The sequence below is a fragment of the Scardinius erythrophthalmus genome (assembly GCF_964197995.2).
Source record: "Scardinius erythrophthalmus genome assembly, chromosome: 11".
In the NCBI taxonomy this organism is placed as follows: domain Eukaryota; kingdom Metazoa; phylum Chordata; class Actinopteri; order Cypriniformes; family Leuciscidae; genus Scardinius; species Scardinius erythrophthalmus.
This window is the reverse complement of record NC_138231.1, coordinates 24719652-24738632: the sequence shown is the minus strand read 5'-3', so window position 1 is coordinate 24738632 and position 18981 is coordinate 24719652. Positions and strand designations below refer to the sequence as shown.

The following is an 18981-nucleotide window of genomic DNA, read 5'->3' as shown; positions in this document are numbered from 1 at the left end:
ATTTCCAGTCGCCCGAACTTCAGAGGGGACTGAGAAATGCGTGAGAAATGGAGGTCGGTCCGGCCACAGCGGGAATAAAAACTCTCTCTTCTCCTTTCGCCAGTGACTCGCGGGAACCTTAGAAACGGTGTTTGGGTGCAGGCGAGCGGGTTGTACAACGCGCTCGTTGGCTGCAAAATACACATCTGCAGTCGCCTTTCAGGGAACTGACAGAGCGAAGCATTAACGGCATAATTATCCGCCGTCAAACCGGGATCAGGTCTCTCGTGCGAAAAACCTAAGATTCCGCCACTGAGACACAGGGCATTTTAAAATACTTTCACTATGTACTAATACTTAGTAACTGGACATTATAGGCTTTGAGATGCACAAGCATATAAGAGAGCGTCAACATGTTTTCTTCGGCGTTTGTTTGCAGGCGTGCTTGTATTATAATAGGCTCGTTTGCTGCAATATTGATATTTCCAGTCGCCTGACTCAGGGAACTGAGAAATGTGTGAGAAATTGAGGTCAGTCCGGCCTAGGCGGGACTAAAAACACTCTTTTCTCCTCTCGCCGGTGAGTGACGCGTGAATGGGGTGCAGGGGCTGGGAAGCTTTCTTGTAACGTAAAGAAAAAACTAACCCCGACCGTCCGCTTCCTGCCTCCCTTGTGAACGGCGCAGTTTGCACGGCTCGAACAGAGGGAGAAAGAAAGCTAGCCCCGTGACCGTCCGCTCCTGACATCCCCTGTGAACGGCGTGGTTTGCGCGGCTCAAACAGAGGGAGAGCAGGTATCATCCCCCACGGCTTCTGGTCGATATCCACGACGGAAACGGCAGCAGACGGCGGCCGCTGTCCATCAGGAAGAGACTCTAGCGAAGCAGGCAAGGCAAGCGGGCGCACCGGCGAGCCTTGAGGGTTGGGGGAGGTAAAGGGAAGGGCGTCTTGAAAAAGACGCCCGGCTCTTTTAGTGCAATGAGAGTGTGTGTCGCGGCGGCGAGCACACACACATACAAAAAAAACATAGCAGAGAAAGGAAATTGCCGCCGGATAGCGCAGCGGGAACGGCGATAGAAGGCGGCGCGGCCAGTGACTTCAGAGAATGGCTCGTCCCGCTGAAAAGGCTTTTTCAGACGGCGCGGCTTCTCTCTCCGGATCCAGCGATGCGTGAGCTTCGCTGAAGAGATGAAAAATCAGCTAACCAGCCTCCCGAATGCTATATTTATAGCCCAAGGCCCCACCCGTTTCGGCGGGACGTGACTTAGTGGGCGCGAAGCGCCCTCATTGGATCAGTCGTCACGAGGGGCCTCTCTCGATAGGCTGCTGCAGTTGCTGTCGAGCTGTCTCGCCCATGTCTGCGTGCTGCCGCAACGCGTTTTACATTAATACAAAATTAAGGATAATTTTTTGGCTTCAGTATCTCGAGGAAAAGAGTGTTTCCCCATAGCATAAGCTATTACACAGTACGAGAGAACCTCTCGTAAGAGAACCAACCAAACATGTTGGTTGAATGAAAAAGAGGCCAACAAGCACCAGAACATTTAATCTGATGATGAAATAGGTTTATACAGTAGTATGCTATGTATACATCTGGCAACAACAATTAATGGAATGTGGTCTTTGAATGTTTCACTTAAATAAGACCTAAAAATATTACAGAAGACAAATAAAACAGTAGGCACACAGCAACAATTAAGTTAAATTCAATTACAATAAGTAATATACTATTTGCATTCATGTTTAATTTTAAACTATTTTTTTTTTTAGCCTATTGCTCACCACTAGTTTTTCACTGCTCACATCTGAAGCGCGATTATATCTCATCAGGAGGAGCTTTTCAAACCTTTTATCGGCCTCTCGTCTCATCACGGCCGTAAAAGAGAGAGGAGTTACATTGAAATGGAGAAACCCACCCAAATTAACTTCGGTTAAACAGGCGTATGATAATTTGGGTAAATGTGTAAGCTAGGTGTATGCTTTTATAATAAATTGTCTATCTATCTATCTATCTATCTATCTATCTATCTATCTATCTATCTATCTATCTATCTATCTATCTATCTATCTATTTTAATAATGCATGATTTGCAAAAATGAAAACTGTAAGTGTATTTCCTAACTTACCGACGTGCATCTGTGGAGGGAAAAGTCCGCTTTGCGCGGGTGCAAAATAGGAATGATACATGCGTCGGTGTACAAAGTCAATTGCGCTGGGTGCAAGATAGGGCCCGGAGAGTCAATCGTGGAGATAGGCAACATTTCATCAACCACATAACTAGCCACAAGCTTCATTAGCTCTTTTTCGCTTGTTGTAGACTGCTGTCCAGCATGATAAAAATACATTTTTTGTTGTTTAGCCTTTTTAGGGCTACAGCCATCATCCCTCGGCCTCATCTTTGGCGGGGGTTTTTTTCTCAATGAATTTCATGTTGATCGCAGTAGACAAAGTCTTAGTACCACTACACAATTTACATGTGACATTGATGTTTTTGATGTCATCCTTTCTCCCTACAAAATTAAAATAATGGCTTTGATAATTTTTTTTTTAAATAATTTACCAATTAAAAAATATAAAAATGATAAATTATAGGTATGATTGGATTTTTGAATTTCAAATCATTAGTGATAACTAGTAACTAGCCATTTTTTTTTGGATGGTAAATGTGATATTACTTAAATTTTATTAGTAATTAGTTACACTACTAGTTATCAGGGAAAGTAATATTAGTAATAGTTAAAGCAACCTCATTACACAAATGTCGTCGTACATACATGCTTTCCTTACCGTCTCAAATGTCCACATTCAATTCTCCAACCCGCAACACACCAGTAAACAGCACAGTCAGTGGCTGAGCTTCAGCGGTCTTAATGACTGACAATACCCGTCAACACTCCACTCCAGCACAAGCAGCAAGGCGCGTCAATGACGTCACGGCCACGGAAAATGACACACACCTGCAACTGGCACCCCGTGCTCTTATACACCCATGGTCCCAGTCCATTGGCCAAATTATAAAATTATTATTTTATTTTATAAAAAATAACATTAGGAGGGGTAATAGCCCATCCTGCCACAATCGTTATGATACATGTGTTTTATTTATGTTTGTTGGAGCTTAACAAACCCCCGGTCATGGACGGACTTGACCGTGAAGAAAAGTGTTGTTATGATGTCTTATTATATATTCATCTTATCCTTTTCTTGTGTTATGGCACCTCACACCTCAGTAAGCTATATGTAGAAGAAAAAAATGTCTAAACAATCACACATGCCATTAAAACATACACCTGAACATTTGCACTTATGAAATTGAATTTATAACATTTTTCATAACTGGACCATCATTCAGAGTCAAAGTCTGAAGTCCCTTTGAAGAAACCACAAAATACTTGTATATAGTACCCTGATTTCCCTGTGGAAAGAAAGGACTGATTTGTTTCTTTAGCTTGTTAAATTTAACTCTGAAATACAAGTGATATACCAAGAATAATCAAGCTACACATATAGCTAGATTTAGTAAAGTAGTTTAATTAAATATCTAGCACATAAATATTTTGTGTCGTCTCTCTCGACACAAAACCGGGGGCAATCTTTTGGTATAAGAAATGTCTTGGTTACGTATATAACCCTCGTTCCCTGAGGAGGGAAAGGAGACGTTATGTCAGTGAATGACAAAATGGGGGTTTTGCTAGAGAGCCCTATCACCTTTGAGTTATTAGAAAATTAGCTAATAGTATGAAAATACCATGGGTCTGCGGAATTTGCATCGCGAACATCGCGAAGCCACAAGTGCAATCTCGCATTATGTTACCTGCTGAGGAGCCGAAACGAGATGGTCCTCACTGCAGAACACGAAATCCAGGGGGAGGAGTTGGATCCAGATCCTAACCCTAACCCTAACCCAACTCCTCCCACCTTACATATACCTAAAACCTACCAATCTCCACCCCCTGATCCCTAAACCCACCCCTAAACCTACCAATCTCCACCCCTTAGATCTGGATCCAACTCCGCCCCCTGGATCTTGTGTAATGCAGTGTGGTGATACTGGCCGAAACTGTGTGCCCGGCTGTTTCAGCCGTACATCGGTTGTGGCAGGGGGACTTAAGTCACTACGAGTTACGTCAGTGAATGATGAAATGGGGATCCCAATTCAATCACGCCATAGCGGCTGTCTTCCAGTGCCCTGCGTAAGTCTGAGCTCCCTGTCATGAGACTAGCACGGACGAAGGGCAAGGCTTAACGCAAGAATATCAAGGTACACTGGATGGCATATCCCAGGTGGAATATGTAACAAAGCGCCTACCCGTAGGGAGGACTAGAGCGGGATGCATATGGAAAACTCAGAGGTATACAGACCACAGGGTGGAATGTTTCAACCTCGAGATGGCAAGAGGTCTTGCAGAGAGAAAACACGTGCTCGGAGGAGACTTGGAAATACACATGTGTTGTTTACCCAAGCGGGGAACCATGCACATGGAAGCACCTAGCGAATCACGAGGGCTGACTGACGGGGCATGCACTCTGGTGACGGCATCGACAGTGCATGAGGAACTCAGGGTCTAAGAGGAACTCATCTGAGTGAAATAGCGCACATATCCAGTCCGTGGAGTGGAATGGCGCAGCAAGCGATGACACCAAGCAGGTCCTACTTACTGGCTAGTGGAAGCGAGTACATGAGAGGACACTGGCTCTACCCGGAGATTATAGAATCTCGCGAAAGTGTTGGGTGTTGCCCAGCCTGCAGCTCTACAGATGTCTGTTAGCGAGGCGCCATGCGTTAACCCTCTGGAGTCTGAGCGGTTTTCTGGGCCCTGGGGGTGTTCTGACATGCTCTGACATTTGTGCTTTTTTCAGTTGCTTATAAACATATTAATGGCAAAGGTGTAAATTCACTCTATATAGCACAAACAGGACTACAATAATATGTGAGCCACATGTATGTACATGTTTTCATTTTTGAGAGAATAATGTTTATGCGTGGTTATCGAAAAAACTAAAAATTAAAGTTTTTGAAATAAGGCCACAAAACACATACTAAATATGTGGCAATAAGACTTTTGACTAATGGATGTGGTCGCCTAGAGTTTTATCTTCAAAATTATGTGAAAATAGTCTTGCTTTATCTTTCACATAAAACCATACATTGATTTAAATTGATGTAAAACAGGTTTTGCTTGGAAAGCCAATATGCGAGGGGGGCGTGAACGAGGAGTGGTTTACACCTGAGAATACAATGTCCCACCCACTCTGCATAATTAGCCATTCATTCAGGTGTGACACTGACTGAGCCACAATGCAAGGACAAAAGATATATTTAGAAGAAGACTTATATTGACCATTTAAGATTTTTCTTACATCTATCTTGTAAATATGTTTTGCTATTTTATTAAAAAGGTTACAATTACAACAATAATTACAATTTCAACAATATTTCAAGTGTACTCTTTCTTTGTAAAAAAAATGATTATAGGCCTACATTTTATCTATGTATTCATTAGTTTGAATATAGCCAACATTGGAACAGCTAACATCTTAGTTGATGACTTTATTTTTGACAAAAATAGTATTTTATATATAGAAATTTCTAAACAAAAGCTTATTTGACGTGGCAGTATATTCTACAGTAAAAACTGTACCCAAATTTCGCCTGACTGTAACGTTGTTTTCATGAAATATTAGGGCATATTGTTAATTTGCAGTTTAATACGTTGCTTATACAAATAGCCTACATTTTATTTCAACATATTTCAGTCGATTTTTACTCATCTCAGTATAGCAATACTGTTTGCTAAAACATCATCATTCATTCACACACGCGATTTAAATTTAAACTGTCTTTGCCAGCTGTGGTAAACAGCGCGCATCTCTGCCGTTCATTTATTCATAAACAGAAACCCGATTCACGTCAGAAGGAAAAAAAACTTACTAGTATTCCTCAGCTCGCGCCTCGATATACCCGCACTTCTGAGGTACATTTTCCATTATTATTATTCCTCACAGCGCTGCGAGACGGTGTAAACAAGTAATGATCTGAATAAACTTGTGTTTTCTCGAGCTGATATGGGGGCGTTCACAGGTTTGCGTGGATTGCCTCAGCCATTTGCGTTTGAATAGCGCGCGCTCTCCGTGGGCGTGTCACATTACATCTAAATGAGCTGTAATGAGGTCGACTGGAATCGCTCTCTTTTAATACAGATTTCACAAGATGAGAATATTTGTTTTTTATATAAATTACTTCATTTAAAAGAAGAGAATTCAAGCTTCATGCCTGTGTGTCTGTATGCCTGTTTGACTGAGTATTCGCTGAGTTATTGTTCATTTTCGGACGCGTTTCAGAATGGACTACACTGGCAGAGAGAAGGCAGAACTCGCTTCGTGTTTATTTTTCTTTATTTGGCAAAAAGCACAACACTTTGTTTTTATTGTGAGTATACACAAAAATAATACACATTTAACAGAATCGATTGATGTATGAAACTTGTTTGTAAAATCAAAGTCAAAAGAGTATTTCGGGTCTCAATTCAACTGATAAGGAAAAAAGCGAGCAGATCACGCTGGCTCTGGGTGGAGTGTGCCTTCACCCCTATAGTAGGGAGGTTAAGTGACTTTTGACTTCAAGTCATGATGCAAAGGTCCCCTTTGGTATGGAAGTACCTTAGGGCCATAGAAATAAATTTATCCTAAGACACACGTGAGATCACATTTTGTATCTTATATACGCACATTTTTTAAAAATGGCCGCCGACCATACTTGAGAGGCCCATATCTTTGCTTCTGTTATAGCTATAATGACAAATTTGGTATCAACGTGTACATTTTTGGGGTCAAGGAGTCCAATAAAATAGGTTCCAAGACTAAAAAACAATAATGTTGTCCTTACCATGACAATTGGAGGTGAAGTATGCAATTTTTTATTAAAAAACACATGCCAAACACACAGTGTTTCGTGGGAGGTGGGAGGTTTTTTCCTAAAATGTTCGATTTTGACATCTTAATTTCAAAAGGCTATATCTTAAAAGTGATAAAAGATAGAGACTTTCTGTAAATTAGAGAAATATTAAGGAAGACCCAAAGTTTATGTAGGGATTACATTTCCCCATCTAATTTGCATATTATGACGTCATTATGGTGGCGGCCATCTTGGATTATAGAATTCTCATGAAAAGTCACGTTTAAATGATAAAATGATCAAATGCAGCACTTCTTTCCCCCCAAAATGTCCCTCACCTTCTGTATGCTATATTGCACAATACTGAATGCTCAGGTAAATAGTAAGTAGTAAACAAACTGTGTAAATCATTACTAATAAATGGTAGAAACAAACCGAATGCAAGTAGCGGTTGGCCTTTTGCTGTAGAGATTTTCTATTTACTACATATAGTAAATCATCCTCATTGGCCAAGTACTCAAAAGCCGGCATTCCCATCAGCTTGCGATAGACTATGCATAATAGCCCCTCTGCCCAGTGTCACACCGTCTCTGCTCCTGCTGGGAGCAGCACGGCCAGATCTGCCTCGCGCACGCGCCGAGTGTGCACAGCTCGGACTACTGTCATTGTCATTGCGACTCCCCACCCTGCCCCACATACCCAGTGGCATTAGACAAACAAAGTCTCCACCACAATACTGTCGCCACGATTGTGGAGAGGCACACACGGTAAAAATCTCCCGCCTCGTTCCCCACAACACTAACACGCCTGCTAACTTCGCGATGAACACTCCGACCCCGAGAAACATTGTTCCCACCACTGACATTGGGTAAAGGACCATCTAAATTGGGCAAAGGATTCACCGTTTGTGCTTGGTGTAGGGCTATACTTTCACTTTCAGAATCAGGCAGATATTCCCCTTCATAATCAGGGTCCACGAATAGAAGACCCAACACTTCATTGCGGGTAAGCTTTATTGATGCCATTAGATATAATAATAATAATAATAATAATAATAATAATAATATAATGCAAATACTCGCTGACGCTGACAATATTGCTCTGATAAAATGGCTCACTCGCACACTAGCTCCGCTTTTGTTCGCACTGATTCAATGCACTCTAGCTCAAAGATTTTGTATAGAAGCATGACGTTTTTTTGAGTCGCGGATGAAGTATGACATGTCTGCCATCTAATGGAGGGTAGGTTGAACGAAATTTGACACCCTATTTGACAAAATTGGCCGTTTTATTCAGTGGACTGCCTGAGGTGGGACCACGACACCAATCTGCTCCTAGTGACTGATCACTGAATTCGCTATATCTATGCTAAATGTTTTCAAGTGGTCATATGACACACATTCCTCTTTTATGCATGGCCTCCACCAGATATCTACTACCACTTTGCTGGTGTAGTTTCATTGCCAGATATAGCGAAGCTGGTGTTTCCCTCTCTCTTATGTGACGAGGAACACTGCCATGTTTCTTGGATCTGCATCTTACAGAGTTGAAAATTATTTGCTGCCCAATGGATGTTGCAGCCTGGAACTTCTCAGGTCCAGGAGGTGGCTGATCAATACCTGATCCATCAAGAAGCATGTGTAAGAACGATCTCAGCATGGGAGGGATAGAATCAGCTTCACAGGAAGTTGAGAAGGCACCTGTAAAAGCATGCTTCATGGGGAGATACTCTTGCCGAAGGATTTTGGCTGCTTTGAAGATGATGGAGACATCGGTAGAAGTGTTGTTTTTCATGTTAGCAACAGCTTTGCTCAGGTCATCATCAAATACAATGGACCAGACACGATTTATTTGTACTGATCTGATGTCAGGAATCAGGCATTCAATATCCTTCCGAAGGCGTGTGGTGTTGCATTTGATGTTTGGAAATCCAAGATCAGCAATGCGCTCGTCATAGAGGGCTGTCAAGTCAGACATTGCCAGTGATTCCCCTGAGCAACGATAGTCCATGATGTATTCGAGCAACTCATTGAGGACATGTGCTCTGATGACCTGAGTTGCATTACTTTCAGTTGAGTCACATCCAACAGTTTCTGCTTTTCTATAGAGCCTAGTCAGGCATGGACGATGATAAACAGCATTAATAGCAACCATGTCACCAGCAGCTAGTTCAGCCAATAGATGCCTGTCACCCACCACCTGAGCACATTCTTTCACTTTTCTATCCAAGCCAAGGGTGGCAGCCCTCCTCAGTTCCTTTTTTTTGCCCACTTCACCACAGAAGAGACACAGTTTATCAAATGGTTCACATGATGATGTTGAGGGTCTGGGTAAAGCGAGTGTGGTGGACTTGTCACTCATGCGCCATGTTTTTACTGGACTCACAGACTCTTCATGCTTTTCATGCCCGATAGGACTCCTTCTTCAGCTTGACGGCATCCCTTACTTCCGGTGTCCACCACCGGGTTCGGGGATTGCCTCCTCGACAGGCACCTGAGACCTTACGGCCACAGCTCCGAGCGGCCGCTTCGACAATGGAGGTGGAGAACATGGTCCACCTGGACTCAATATCTCCAGCCTCCCTCGGGATCCGATCGAAGCTCCACCGGAGGTGGGAGTTGAAGATCTCTCTGACAGGAGACTCGGTCAAACGTTCCCAGCAGACAGTACGCTTGGGTCTGTCGAGTCTGTCCAGCTTCCTCCCCCGCCATCGGATCCAACTCACCACCAGGTGGTGATCAGTTGACAGCTCCACCCCTCTCTTTACCCTCTCTTGGAGTGTCCAAAACATACGGCCGCAGGTCAGATGAAATGACCACAAAGTCGATCATCGACCTACGGCCTAGGGTGTCCTGGTGCCACATGCACTGATGGACACCCTTATGCTTGAACATGGTGTTCGTTATGGACAAACTGTAACTAGCACAGAAGTCCAATAACTGAACACTGCTCGGGTTCAGATTAGGGGGGCCGTTCCTCCCAATCACGCCACTCCAGGTGTCACTGCCACTGCCCACGTGGGCATTGAAGTCCCCCAGTAGAACGACGGAGTCCCCAGTTGGAGCACTTTCCAGCACCCCTCCCAGAGACCCAAAGAAGGCCGGGTACTCTGCACTGCCGTTTGGCCCGTAGGCACACACGACAGTGAGAGACCTATCCCCGACCCGAAGGCGCAGGGAAACGACCCTCTCGTTCACCGGGGTGAACTCCAACACATGGCGGCTGAGCTGGGGGTCTATAAGCAAACCTACACCAGCCCGCCACCTCTCACCATGGGCAACTCCAGAGTGGTGAAGAGTCCATCCTCTCTCGAGGAGTGTGGTTCCAGAGCCCAAGCCGTGCGTAGAGGTGATCCCGACTATCTCTAGTCGGAACCTCTCAACCTCACGCACAATCTCAGGCTCCTTCCCCGCCAGTGAGGTGACGTTTCACGTCCCTAGAGCTAGCTTCCATGTCCAGGGATCGGGTTGTCGAGGCCCCCGCCTTCGACTGCCGCCCGATCCTCTCAGCACTGACCCCCTTACGGTCCCTCCTGCAGGTGGTGAGCCCATGGGAAGGCGGCCCCACGTCACTCCTTCGGGTTGAGCCCGGCCGGACCCCGTGGGGGGAGGCCCGGCCACCAGGCGCTCGCATACGAGCCCCAACCCCGGGCCTGGCTCCAGGGTGGGGCCCCGGCTGCGCCATACCGTGCGACGTCACGGTCCTCGGTTTAAGAGGGATCTTTTTTCAATCTTTAGGGCGGACTGACATAGGCAGCATAAACTCCAGTCACGGCATTCCATTATGGCTAATCTGAAAAAAGAAATTAAGTTGCTTTAACATCATAAGAGAGATAATATGAGCATTAACAAGCATTCGCAAAAGTAAAAAATATCAAATAATGAAGCTAGCTAACTAGCTAGCAACATGTAGGCTATGTGCTTGCTTCAATAAAAATGACACTAACTAGTCACTAGCTAGTTATGATGAAGCTAACTAGTTACTAGCGACCTAGTTATAATGAAGCTAACTAGTTACTAGCTAGCTAGTTACTAGTTATCTAACATTAAAAGCATTTTTCTATTTAATGAGGAAGTCATACGAACCTCAAAGTGTTAACCTATCACCTCTGACCTTCAACAGCTGTCACAGCTCCTGGTGCAGATGGGATGTGTTGTTGCAGGAACTGATTTGCTATAGGCTACAACTGACTGGTCGAAATCTCATGCTACTTAGGACAAATGTAATGTACAGAAGTAGCTGCACTGCTTAAATACAAAATTAAAGTTTTTGAAGGAAAAGATAAGTAAAGTCACTCTGATGACACAATTTTTATGTGAAATGTGCATATTTACCCCCAATTGTCATGGTATGGGGAGAATTTTAGTTGTTTTAAACTTGAAACCAATTTTATTGGATTCCTTGACCCCAAAAATGTACACTTTGACACCAAATTTGTCATTATAGTGATAACAAAAGCAAAGATATGGGCTCTAGAGTATTTTCGGCGCATTGGCGGCCATTTTTGAAAAAACCTGTTTATTTCTGATACAAAGTGTGATCTCACTTGTGTCTTAGGATAAATTTATTTGTATGACCCTAAGGTACTTCCATACCAAAGACGACCTTTGCATCATGACTTGAAGTCAAAGGCCTATTTTTTGGGCTTAACCTCCCTACTACTAGGGGGCATGGACGACCCTGCATCTGGTAAGCCAAGACAATGGCGTCCACTATCCAGTGAGACAACCTTTGCTTGAAGAGAGCCTTTCCCTTCAGCTTCCCACCAAAACAGACAAAGAGCTCGTCTGAGGTCCTGAAACACTGCGTTCTGTCTACGTAAGGGGGATGCAGTCTCCATTTCCCGGGATGTGGCCAAAATCGCGAGAGCTCATCGGCTGCACGATTCAGCTCTCCCAGAATATAAATGGCTCGAAGCGACCTCAGATGCTTCTGACTCCATAAGAGGAGATGGCAGGCGAGTTGCGACATATGGCGGGAGCGCAGACCACCTTGTCGGTTGATGTACGCTACTGTCGCCGTGCTGTCTGAAAGGACTAGTACGTGTTGGTCCTTGAGCAATGTTCGGAAACAGTGCAGAGCCAAACATACTGCCAGCAACTCAAGGCAATTGACATGCAAAAGGTGCTGGGGTCCTGTCCAGGAGCCCACGGCAGCATTTCCATTGCACATGGCACCCCAGCCCGTGGCAGAGGCATCTGTTGAGACAACAACATGCCTGGAAACTCGTTCTAAGGGCACTCCGGCCGGTAGAAAGGAGAGGTTCAACGGGGGTGAAGGTCTGACGGCAGGCCAGAGTAACTGGTATTCGGAGCGTGCCCTGTTGCCATGCCCATCTCAGGACACAATCGCGAAGCCAGTGCTGAAGCGGTCTCATATGAAGCAGTCCGAGTGGCGTGGCTTCCTCTGTGGATGCCATATGCCCCAGGAGCCTCTGAAATAACTTCAGTGGAACCGCACGCTTGCCCTCGAATTGACTCAGGCAATTTAGCAGTGACTGCGCGCTTGCTCGTAAGCTGCGCGTACATGGCGACCGAGTCGACATTGCCAGCCAACATGGTATAGCGGACTCCCCGGAAGCGGGGAGGAGACCATACGAACTGAATCGCATAGCCGAGCCTGATGGTTCACGCAAGCCAGCAGGACAGATTGGGAGGCTGAAACCAGGCTCCCAAAAACTGAGTTAAAAAGGTTGAGAATATACTAGGACACTGAGGACTCGACTATACTATATAAATTACCTTCATGTTAAATTACTTTTAATAAATATATTATTAAGCTGATAAAGAACAACTAGTTACTTTTCAACTAGTTACTTTAAATAAATTGTATTTATTCAACCACAAACACTGTAGTAACCACTTACAACACCTTAGCAACAGAAATGCAACACTCTAAAAACATCCAGAGCACCTTAGCAACCACACAGAGACACTCTGGAGACCATTCACAACACCATAGCAGCAGTCTAAAAACACTCAGAGCACCTTAGCAATAGTATAGAAACACTATAGTAAATATTTGCAACAGCATAGCAACACTCTAAAACACACAGAGCACTTTAGCAACAGCCTAGAAACACTCTAAAACACTCAATGCACCTTACCAATCACATATAAACACTGTTGTATTGTGAGACCTGCTGCAATAGAGATCGCTCAGAGACAGGCTGATATTAAAGCAGGTAATAAATGTTCAGTCTGACAGCTTCTCTGGCCATATTTTAACGATAAATGGCACAGGTGAGATGGAGTTCACAGTTTGTTTTAGCCGAAGGTCTCCGAACTCATCACTCACAACAGAGCCACACACACACACAGACCTTCAGACTGACACATCACACACCCGACACACAGATTAACTGCTTTGCTACTGGTCAGCGAGCTGACAAACCACCTGCAAAATGACCCGAGCTTAAAGTGCACAGGAGAAAAAGACATAAATAAACGTGTGAAGAGAGATAAGCCATCTGCAGGGCTGAGAGAAACGTTTTGATGGCTTTCCCTCAAAGAGAGAGAGCAAAAGAGAAGGAAGGAAAGAGAATGACAGACAAGACATCTGCAGGCAGGAAAGGAGATTCGGTTTAATAAGGACAGAGAGAGAGAGAGAGAGAGAGGTGTCACTCACAGAAATTAAAACATCTGTCTTTTTGAGGTTCTCACAGCAGGGTGGGCTCCTCCTGTCTCTGTCTGTGAAGGATATCATGAGTGACTATCTCAGTCCCACCAAGAAAAACGTTTTATTGCTCAAAGGTTTCTCTTAATGAAGCACTCATTTCATTTGTCTCAGTTTTTTCTCATAAAAGAAAAGATGATAAATAATTATAAGCTTGTTAAAGGAATAGTATTTCTTCTGTGGAACACAAAAGAAGATATTTTGAAGAATGTTGGTAACTAAACAGTTTCAGTTTCCATTGACTTCCACTGTATGGACAAAAAATACAATGGAAGTCAATGGGGAATCCAAACTGTTTGGTTATCAACATTCTTCAAAATAGTGTGTGTGTGTGTGTGTGTGTGTGTGTGTGTGTGTGTGTGTGTGTGTGTGTGTGTGTGTGTGTGTGTGTGTGTGTGTGTGTGCGTGCGTGCGTGCGTGCGTGCGTGCGTGTGTGTGTTCAGCAGAAGAAAGAAGTGCATAGAGTGCATTTGGAATGACATGAGGGTGAGTAAACGATGAGAGAATTTTAATTTTTGGGTAAACTATTCCTTTAAGTGAATAACACTATAAAACAAGATTTGTATATTTTCAAGTTAATGTAAGGGTTCTTGCTCATTCAAAACACACTGCCATTATACTAGAATGGTTTGTTAATGTATTATGTGGTTGCTAGTGTATTCTGGGCAGCTGCCAATCAAAGGGTAAAGGAAGCAATGTATTTTCATGTACAAGGATCCATTTATGTTGTGAAAAATATTATAAATATTGACAGCATTACAAAAATGTTTAAAACAATACAAAAGTGATGTTAGATGCATGAACCTGAAGAAAAATAATAAAAATACAAAGTTCTGTCATGAAACTACTGCTTGCAATCACATCATTATCTCGGGGGCACAGCTGATTGGTTCCTGCTGTATCAGTAGCCAATGAACTCGCTGCTCAACCTTCAAATACTTGGTCAGCATTTGCTGTAGCAGTTGCAGCGCGCTTTAAGAAACCCTCCACCATCCCCATCTCCACCTGTATAGATCTGCTTAGGTAATTCATATACGCTATATTGTGCAGCAGCAACAGCAGTGTGTCGTGTATCTATTGACATGCAAATCTCTGTACTTGCTCTGCTGCAGCAGCAATAACCTACAGCAGCAGCAGGGTAGCAAATCTATTTGCAATGGACTTGAGAAATTGATAACATTTACATTTTTGGGAGAACTATAACAGTAGTAATTTGGTCAGATGTAACATATTATTAAAATTGTTATACAATTTTTCTTTGACTTTGTTTTGCCGTCCCTGGACCCCAGTTTGAAAACCTCTACTGTAGAGTAGACATGAAATTACTGGAGAAACTCAATGGTGAAGTGTGTAATATCTGTGCCTGCCATGGCTAGGCAGGCGAAATAAGAGAAGATGGATTTTGATGCAGCAACATCACTCACTCAAACAAACAAACAAACAAACAAACAAACAAACAAACCCATAGGAGCAGGGGGGTATTCCAGAAAGCAGATATGTCTAATAACCTGCTCTGGGTTGGCCGAACTTACTTCCGTACTCCATACCTCGAGTAAGGAAGGTTTGGGTTAATCAACCAAGTGTTCAGGCCAGGGTATGTTTGTTGGTAAGATAACCTTGCTTTTTGGAATACCCCCCTGGAGAAACTGCCACAGCTACACACAAGCATAGACAATACAGGACAAAAGGTGGAACAAAACTGAGGGCTTAAATTCACCGGCTAAATGAGGAACCAAATAAGATAGGTAAACATAATCAGTTAACCAATGAGTAACCATAGTAACAAAGGATGTAATCAGAAACCAAGCAAACAGGAACTAAACACAGGGAGGAAATAAGGGAACCAAAGGAAACACAACATAAGAGTCCACAAACAGAACATAAATATTTACAGTGTGATGTCAAATTAAGGGCATTTTTCACACAGCTAAATAATATCTTTATTAATATATAATTTATTTATTTTGGACAGGTATTACCATCACCTGTACACATACTACCTGCCGATGTCTCTGCTGTCAATGGTGGACCAGTTGGCCAACTGTGAGGATATCCTCATGAATTTCCTCATCTCTGCAGTATCCAAACTCCCGCCAATCAAAGTCACACAGAAAAAACAATACAAGGAGACCATGATGCAGCAGGTATGAGTCCGTGTTTGTATGGATTGTAAATAGATGAGTGTGTGTCCAGGGCGATTCCCTATTGAGATCAGAAACGTCTGTGTAGTGTGTGATGGATGGAGCGCTCCAGGGCTGTGAGTGTGTGTGGATCTGATTCAGCAGTATTGGTCCATTTGATGAATGTCTTCATGGTAAGGTGAGATTAATGATTGACAGCAAGGTTGCTGTACTATCCTTCTCTCTGTCTGTCTACCTTACCCATTTCCCCCTGCTCTCCTTCTCTTTTAAAACATTTCTTCATTCTTTCTTTCTTTCCAGTTGTAGATCACCTGTCTTTTTCAAAACTCTGCACTCTTTAGCATTAATGATTAGCCAACATATCTTTTCAGAGCAAGGTAAACAATAGGCGATATAATGAAAATGTAATATAATGATAATGTAATAAGTAGCGATGCACCGATACGAGTGTTGGTATTGGGCCCGATACTGCACTCATGAACTCGTACTTGTTAAAATGCTCTGATACCAACAAACCGATACCACTCATTACGTACAGTACAGTACAGTGGTTGTGACAAAGAAACACTGACAACACAGCAAACAGATAAGTAAATGTATCAAATTAATAGAATCTTAAACAAATTAAATGTTTACGCCTATAGCTGCTGTGCGCTAGCTGATAAAAACCACACTGAGTGGATTGAGCGCAAGCTTGTCGATCACACATCCCTTTTTCACAGACATCGCTGGAAAGTTTGTAGTTCAGTTGAATTATGTCCATAGCAAAGAAGGTAAAATGAGGCACATATTACTAATGTTAAGTGACTGTAAAAAAAAGAGAGAGTGTGTGCACTTCTGTTGCATGCCCTTGATTGCTGATCGCTCAGCACACATGCCGCATTTGGGTTAAAACTAAATCTTATATGCAAGTAAAAACTTGACCTGTTACGTGATTTATGTATAAGGAGTGGTTCCCTACATTATTACAATGAACAAGAAGTTTACTGTTTTTTCTGGGAAAAGTGGTATCGGTGGATCTGTGCAAAAAAAAATCCCAATGCAACAGTATGTTTCGGCTGAGTTGCTCTGAATCTTCTGTTGTTGCAAATTGATTGTATAAAAATGTAAAAAATAGATTCTTGACATGAGATTATTGATACAGTATTGAGAAGTAATGCTAAGATCGTTTTCACAGCATCTGCACGCGAAAAACACAAAGGACAGAATTTTCCATTTTTAGTACATTGTTGTCATGTAAACGTACCCTTAGTAGTAACTCTTATTTTTAACTTTAAAACATTTTCAGTAGTTTGCCATTAGTTTAACTGTTTTCAAAGCAATGCAGGTTTTTTTTTTGTAACAAGCTACCTTTTCTAACAAGGAGTAGGGCCTACCACAAAATACTACATCTCTGTTTTTTGTCGCATATTGTTATGATTTATCTCAAGTGCTATCATTATCTTGCTTTTAGAGTCACAAGCCTTATTGAGATACTGTATGTGGCAGAAATTGTACTGCTCTGATTTTAAAAATTAGCTATTTCCCCCTTAAATACTGTAGGTAGGTTAGCTACTTTTTGTTATTAGCTTGTAGCATGGGCTAGTTAACTAGGTTTTTCAATACGGCATTTTTCAATGCAATGTAGTTTAAATACGTTAGGAGTAATTTGGAGTTTGGGAAAATACAGTTTCAAAGTTTTAGAAAGTTTATTGTTTTACTGAATATTTGCTTGAACTTAAACTAGAAGCTAACGCTAGAAGCTAAATGGCTATTTGCTGATTATAATCTCAGAATTGTAAAATATAAGTCAGACATGTCAAGGATGTCTAAAGATTTTGTGATGAAACATGTTATGAACAATACAAAATATTTGTATGTACCTCTCAAAGCATGTAGTTCTGTATTAGTTGATTGTAAGCTTCTTTAACAAGGGGCTAGACATCCTTCCAAAGTGTTTCTCATGAATGTAAGGCCATAACTGTCGTCTATCCTCTGAGTCGTGAAATGAACACTCCGTGTTCGCTCTGTTTGTCAGTGTCTTTTAAAGTGCTGCCCAATTCCAATAACATGTTCCTGCCCTCATTCATAATCTGCCTGGTGAACCATACACAGACCCCTCTCTCTCTCTCTCTCTCTCTCTCTCTCTCTCTCTCTCTCTCTCTCTCTCTCTCAGGGCTCTAAGGCGTCTCGATGGGCCGACCCAGACCACTTTGCACAGCGTCAGTCCTGCATGAACTCTTTCACAAGTTGGTTTGGCTTCATGCCTCTCTTACACTCTCAGTTGCGTCTGGATCCCGTGCTCTTCAAAGACCAGGTCTCCATCCTACGCAAGAAATACAGAGACATCGAGAGGTTGTGAAGAGCTACCCCCCCCCCCCCCCACACACACACACACACACACACTCCAGTGAACTCAACCGGAAACAGACCTGCAGTGTTCGATTCACCTGGACTCATTACAGACCAGAGACAAAAACAATATATTCCATCTACAGAATAAATTATAACAAAATATGCAACACTGAATGGTTTTATCTGCGGCTGAAAGTTTTGAGGCAAACAGCTGCTCAGAATCAGACTGGTCTTTGCGCGTTTTAATTTGTTGTCATTGTCGGTGTTGTTGTTTGGGAGGGCTGTGGTCGTTGAAACAGGGCACGTTGAAACAGGCGTGTGAATGGATGAAAAATAGCTGAAAGAGTTGCCTATGCCTGCAATATGTATTTTAATTTCAATTCTTTTTTTAAGAAATTATCTTTTTATTTAAAAGAAGGTAACAAAAATAAAATCTATGAATGCAAAGTGGGTTTGCACCCTAAATATTCACTTTTGTATCATTTTAGTGTGTTTCTTTTTCCTTTAATACCACAATTTTACTTCAGAACAGATCATCCAATATCAATAATATTCTGATGTTTTGAAGAAAAACAGGTTAAGGTTGGAAAGCTCACACATGGTTTTTGAATAATTTGTGAGAAGGGTGTGATTAATGGGGGATGGGTGTTAAATAAGGCATCAACCCCTAAAACGGGTACTTCACCGCTGGCAAAATGGGCTTTCAATAAAACTTGGCTGCCTATACAGTAGAAAGGCAAGTAGAAAATCAGTGCTGCCTGACTAGAGAAAACAAAGAAAATATGCTGTTTTCTTCCCTTTTGTCAAAAAGGTAGGAAAACTTCAGAACCCATAATGCACTGGGCATGACCCCTCCCATCAGTCTGTAATGTATCTTACTTTTCATACTATAGAAAGCTAGCTTTAAAATCATAAGATCCCACCCTCCCTTCAGAGTGTCTCCAAAGCCATGCCTCC

The 18981-nt window shown here is 42.7% G+C and overlaps 1 protein-coding gene across 1 annotated transcript in view; it reads left to right on the top strand.

Moving 5' to 3' along the window:
- Positions 1-18494, top strand: part of LOC308698974 (exostosin-1) — a gene marked incomplete at its 5' end in the record, with an annotated part of 490507 nt that extends 472013 nt beyond the window's left edge. Inside the window, 2 exons of the mRNA XM_081379482.1 lie at positions 15522-15693; positions 17846-18494. Of these exons, the coding sequence (XP_081235608.1) occupies positions 15522-15693; positions 17846-18031 (358 nt within the window). The 3' untranslated portion in view covers positions 18032-18494. The remainder of the gene's footprint in view (positions 1-15521; positions 15694-17845) is intronic.
- Positions 18495-18981: the final 487 nt, after the last annotated feature.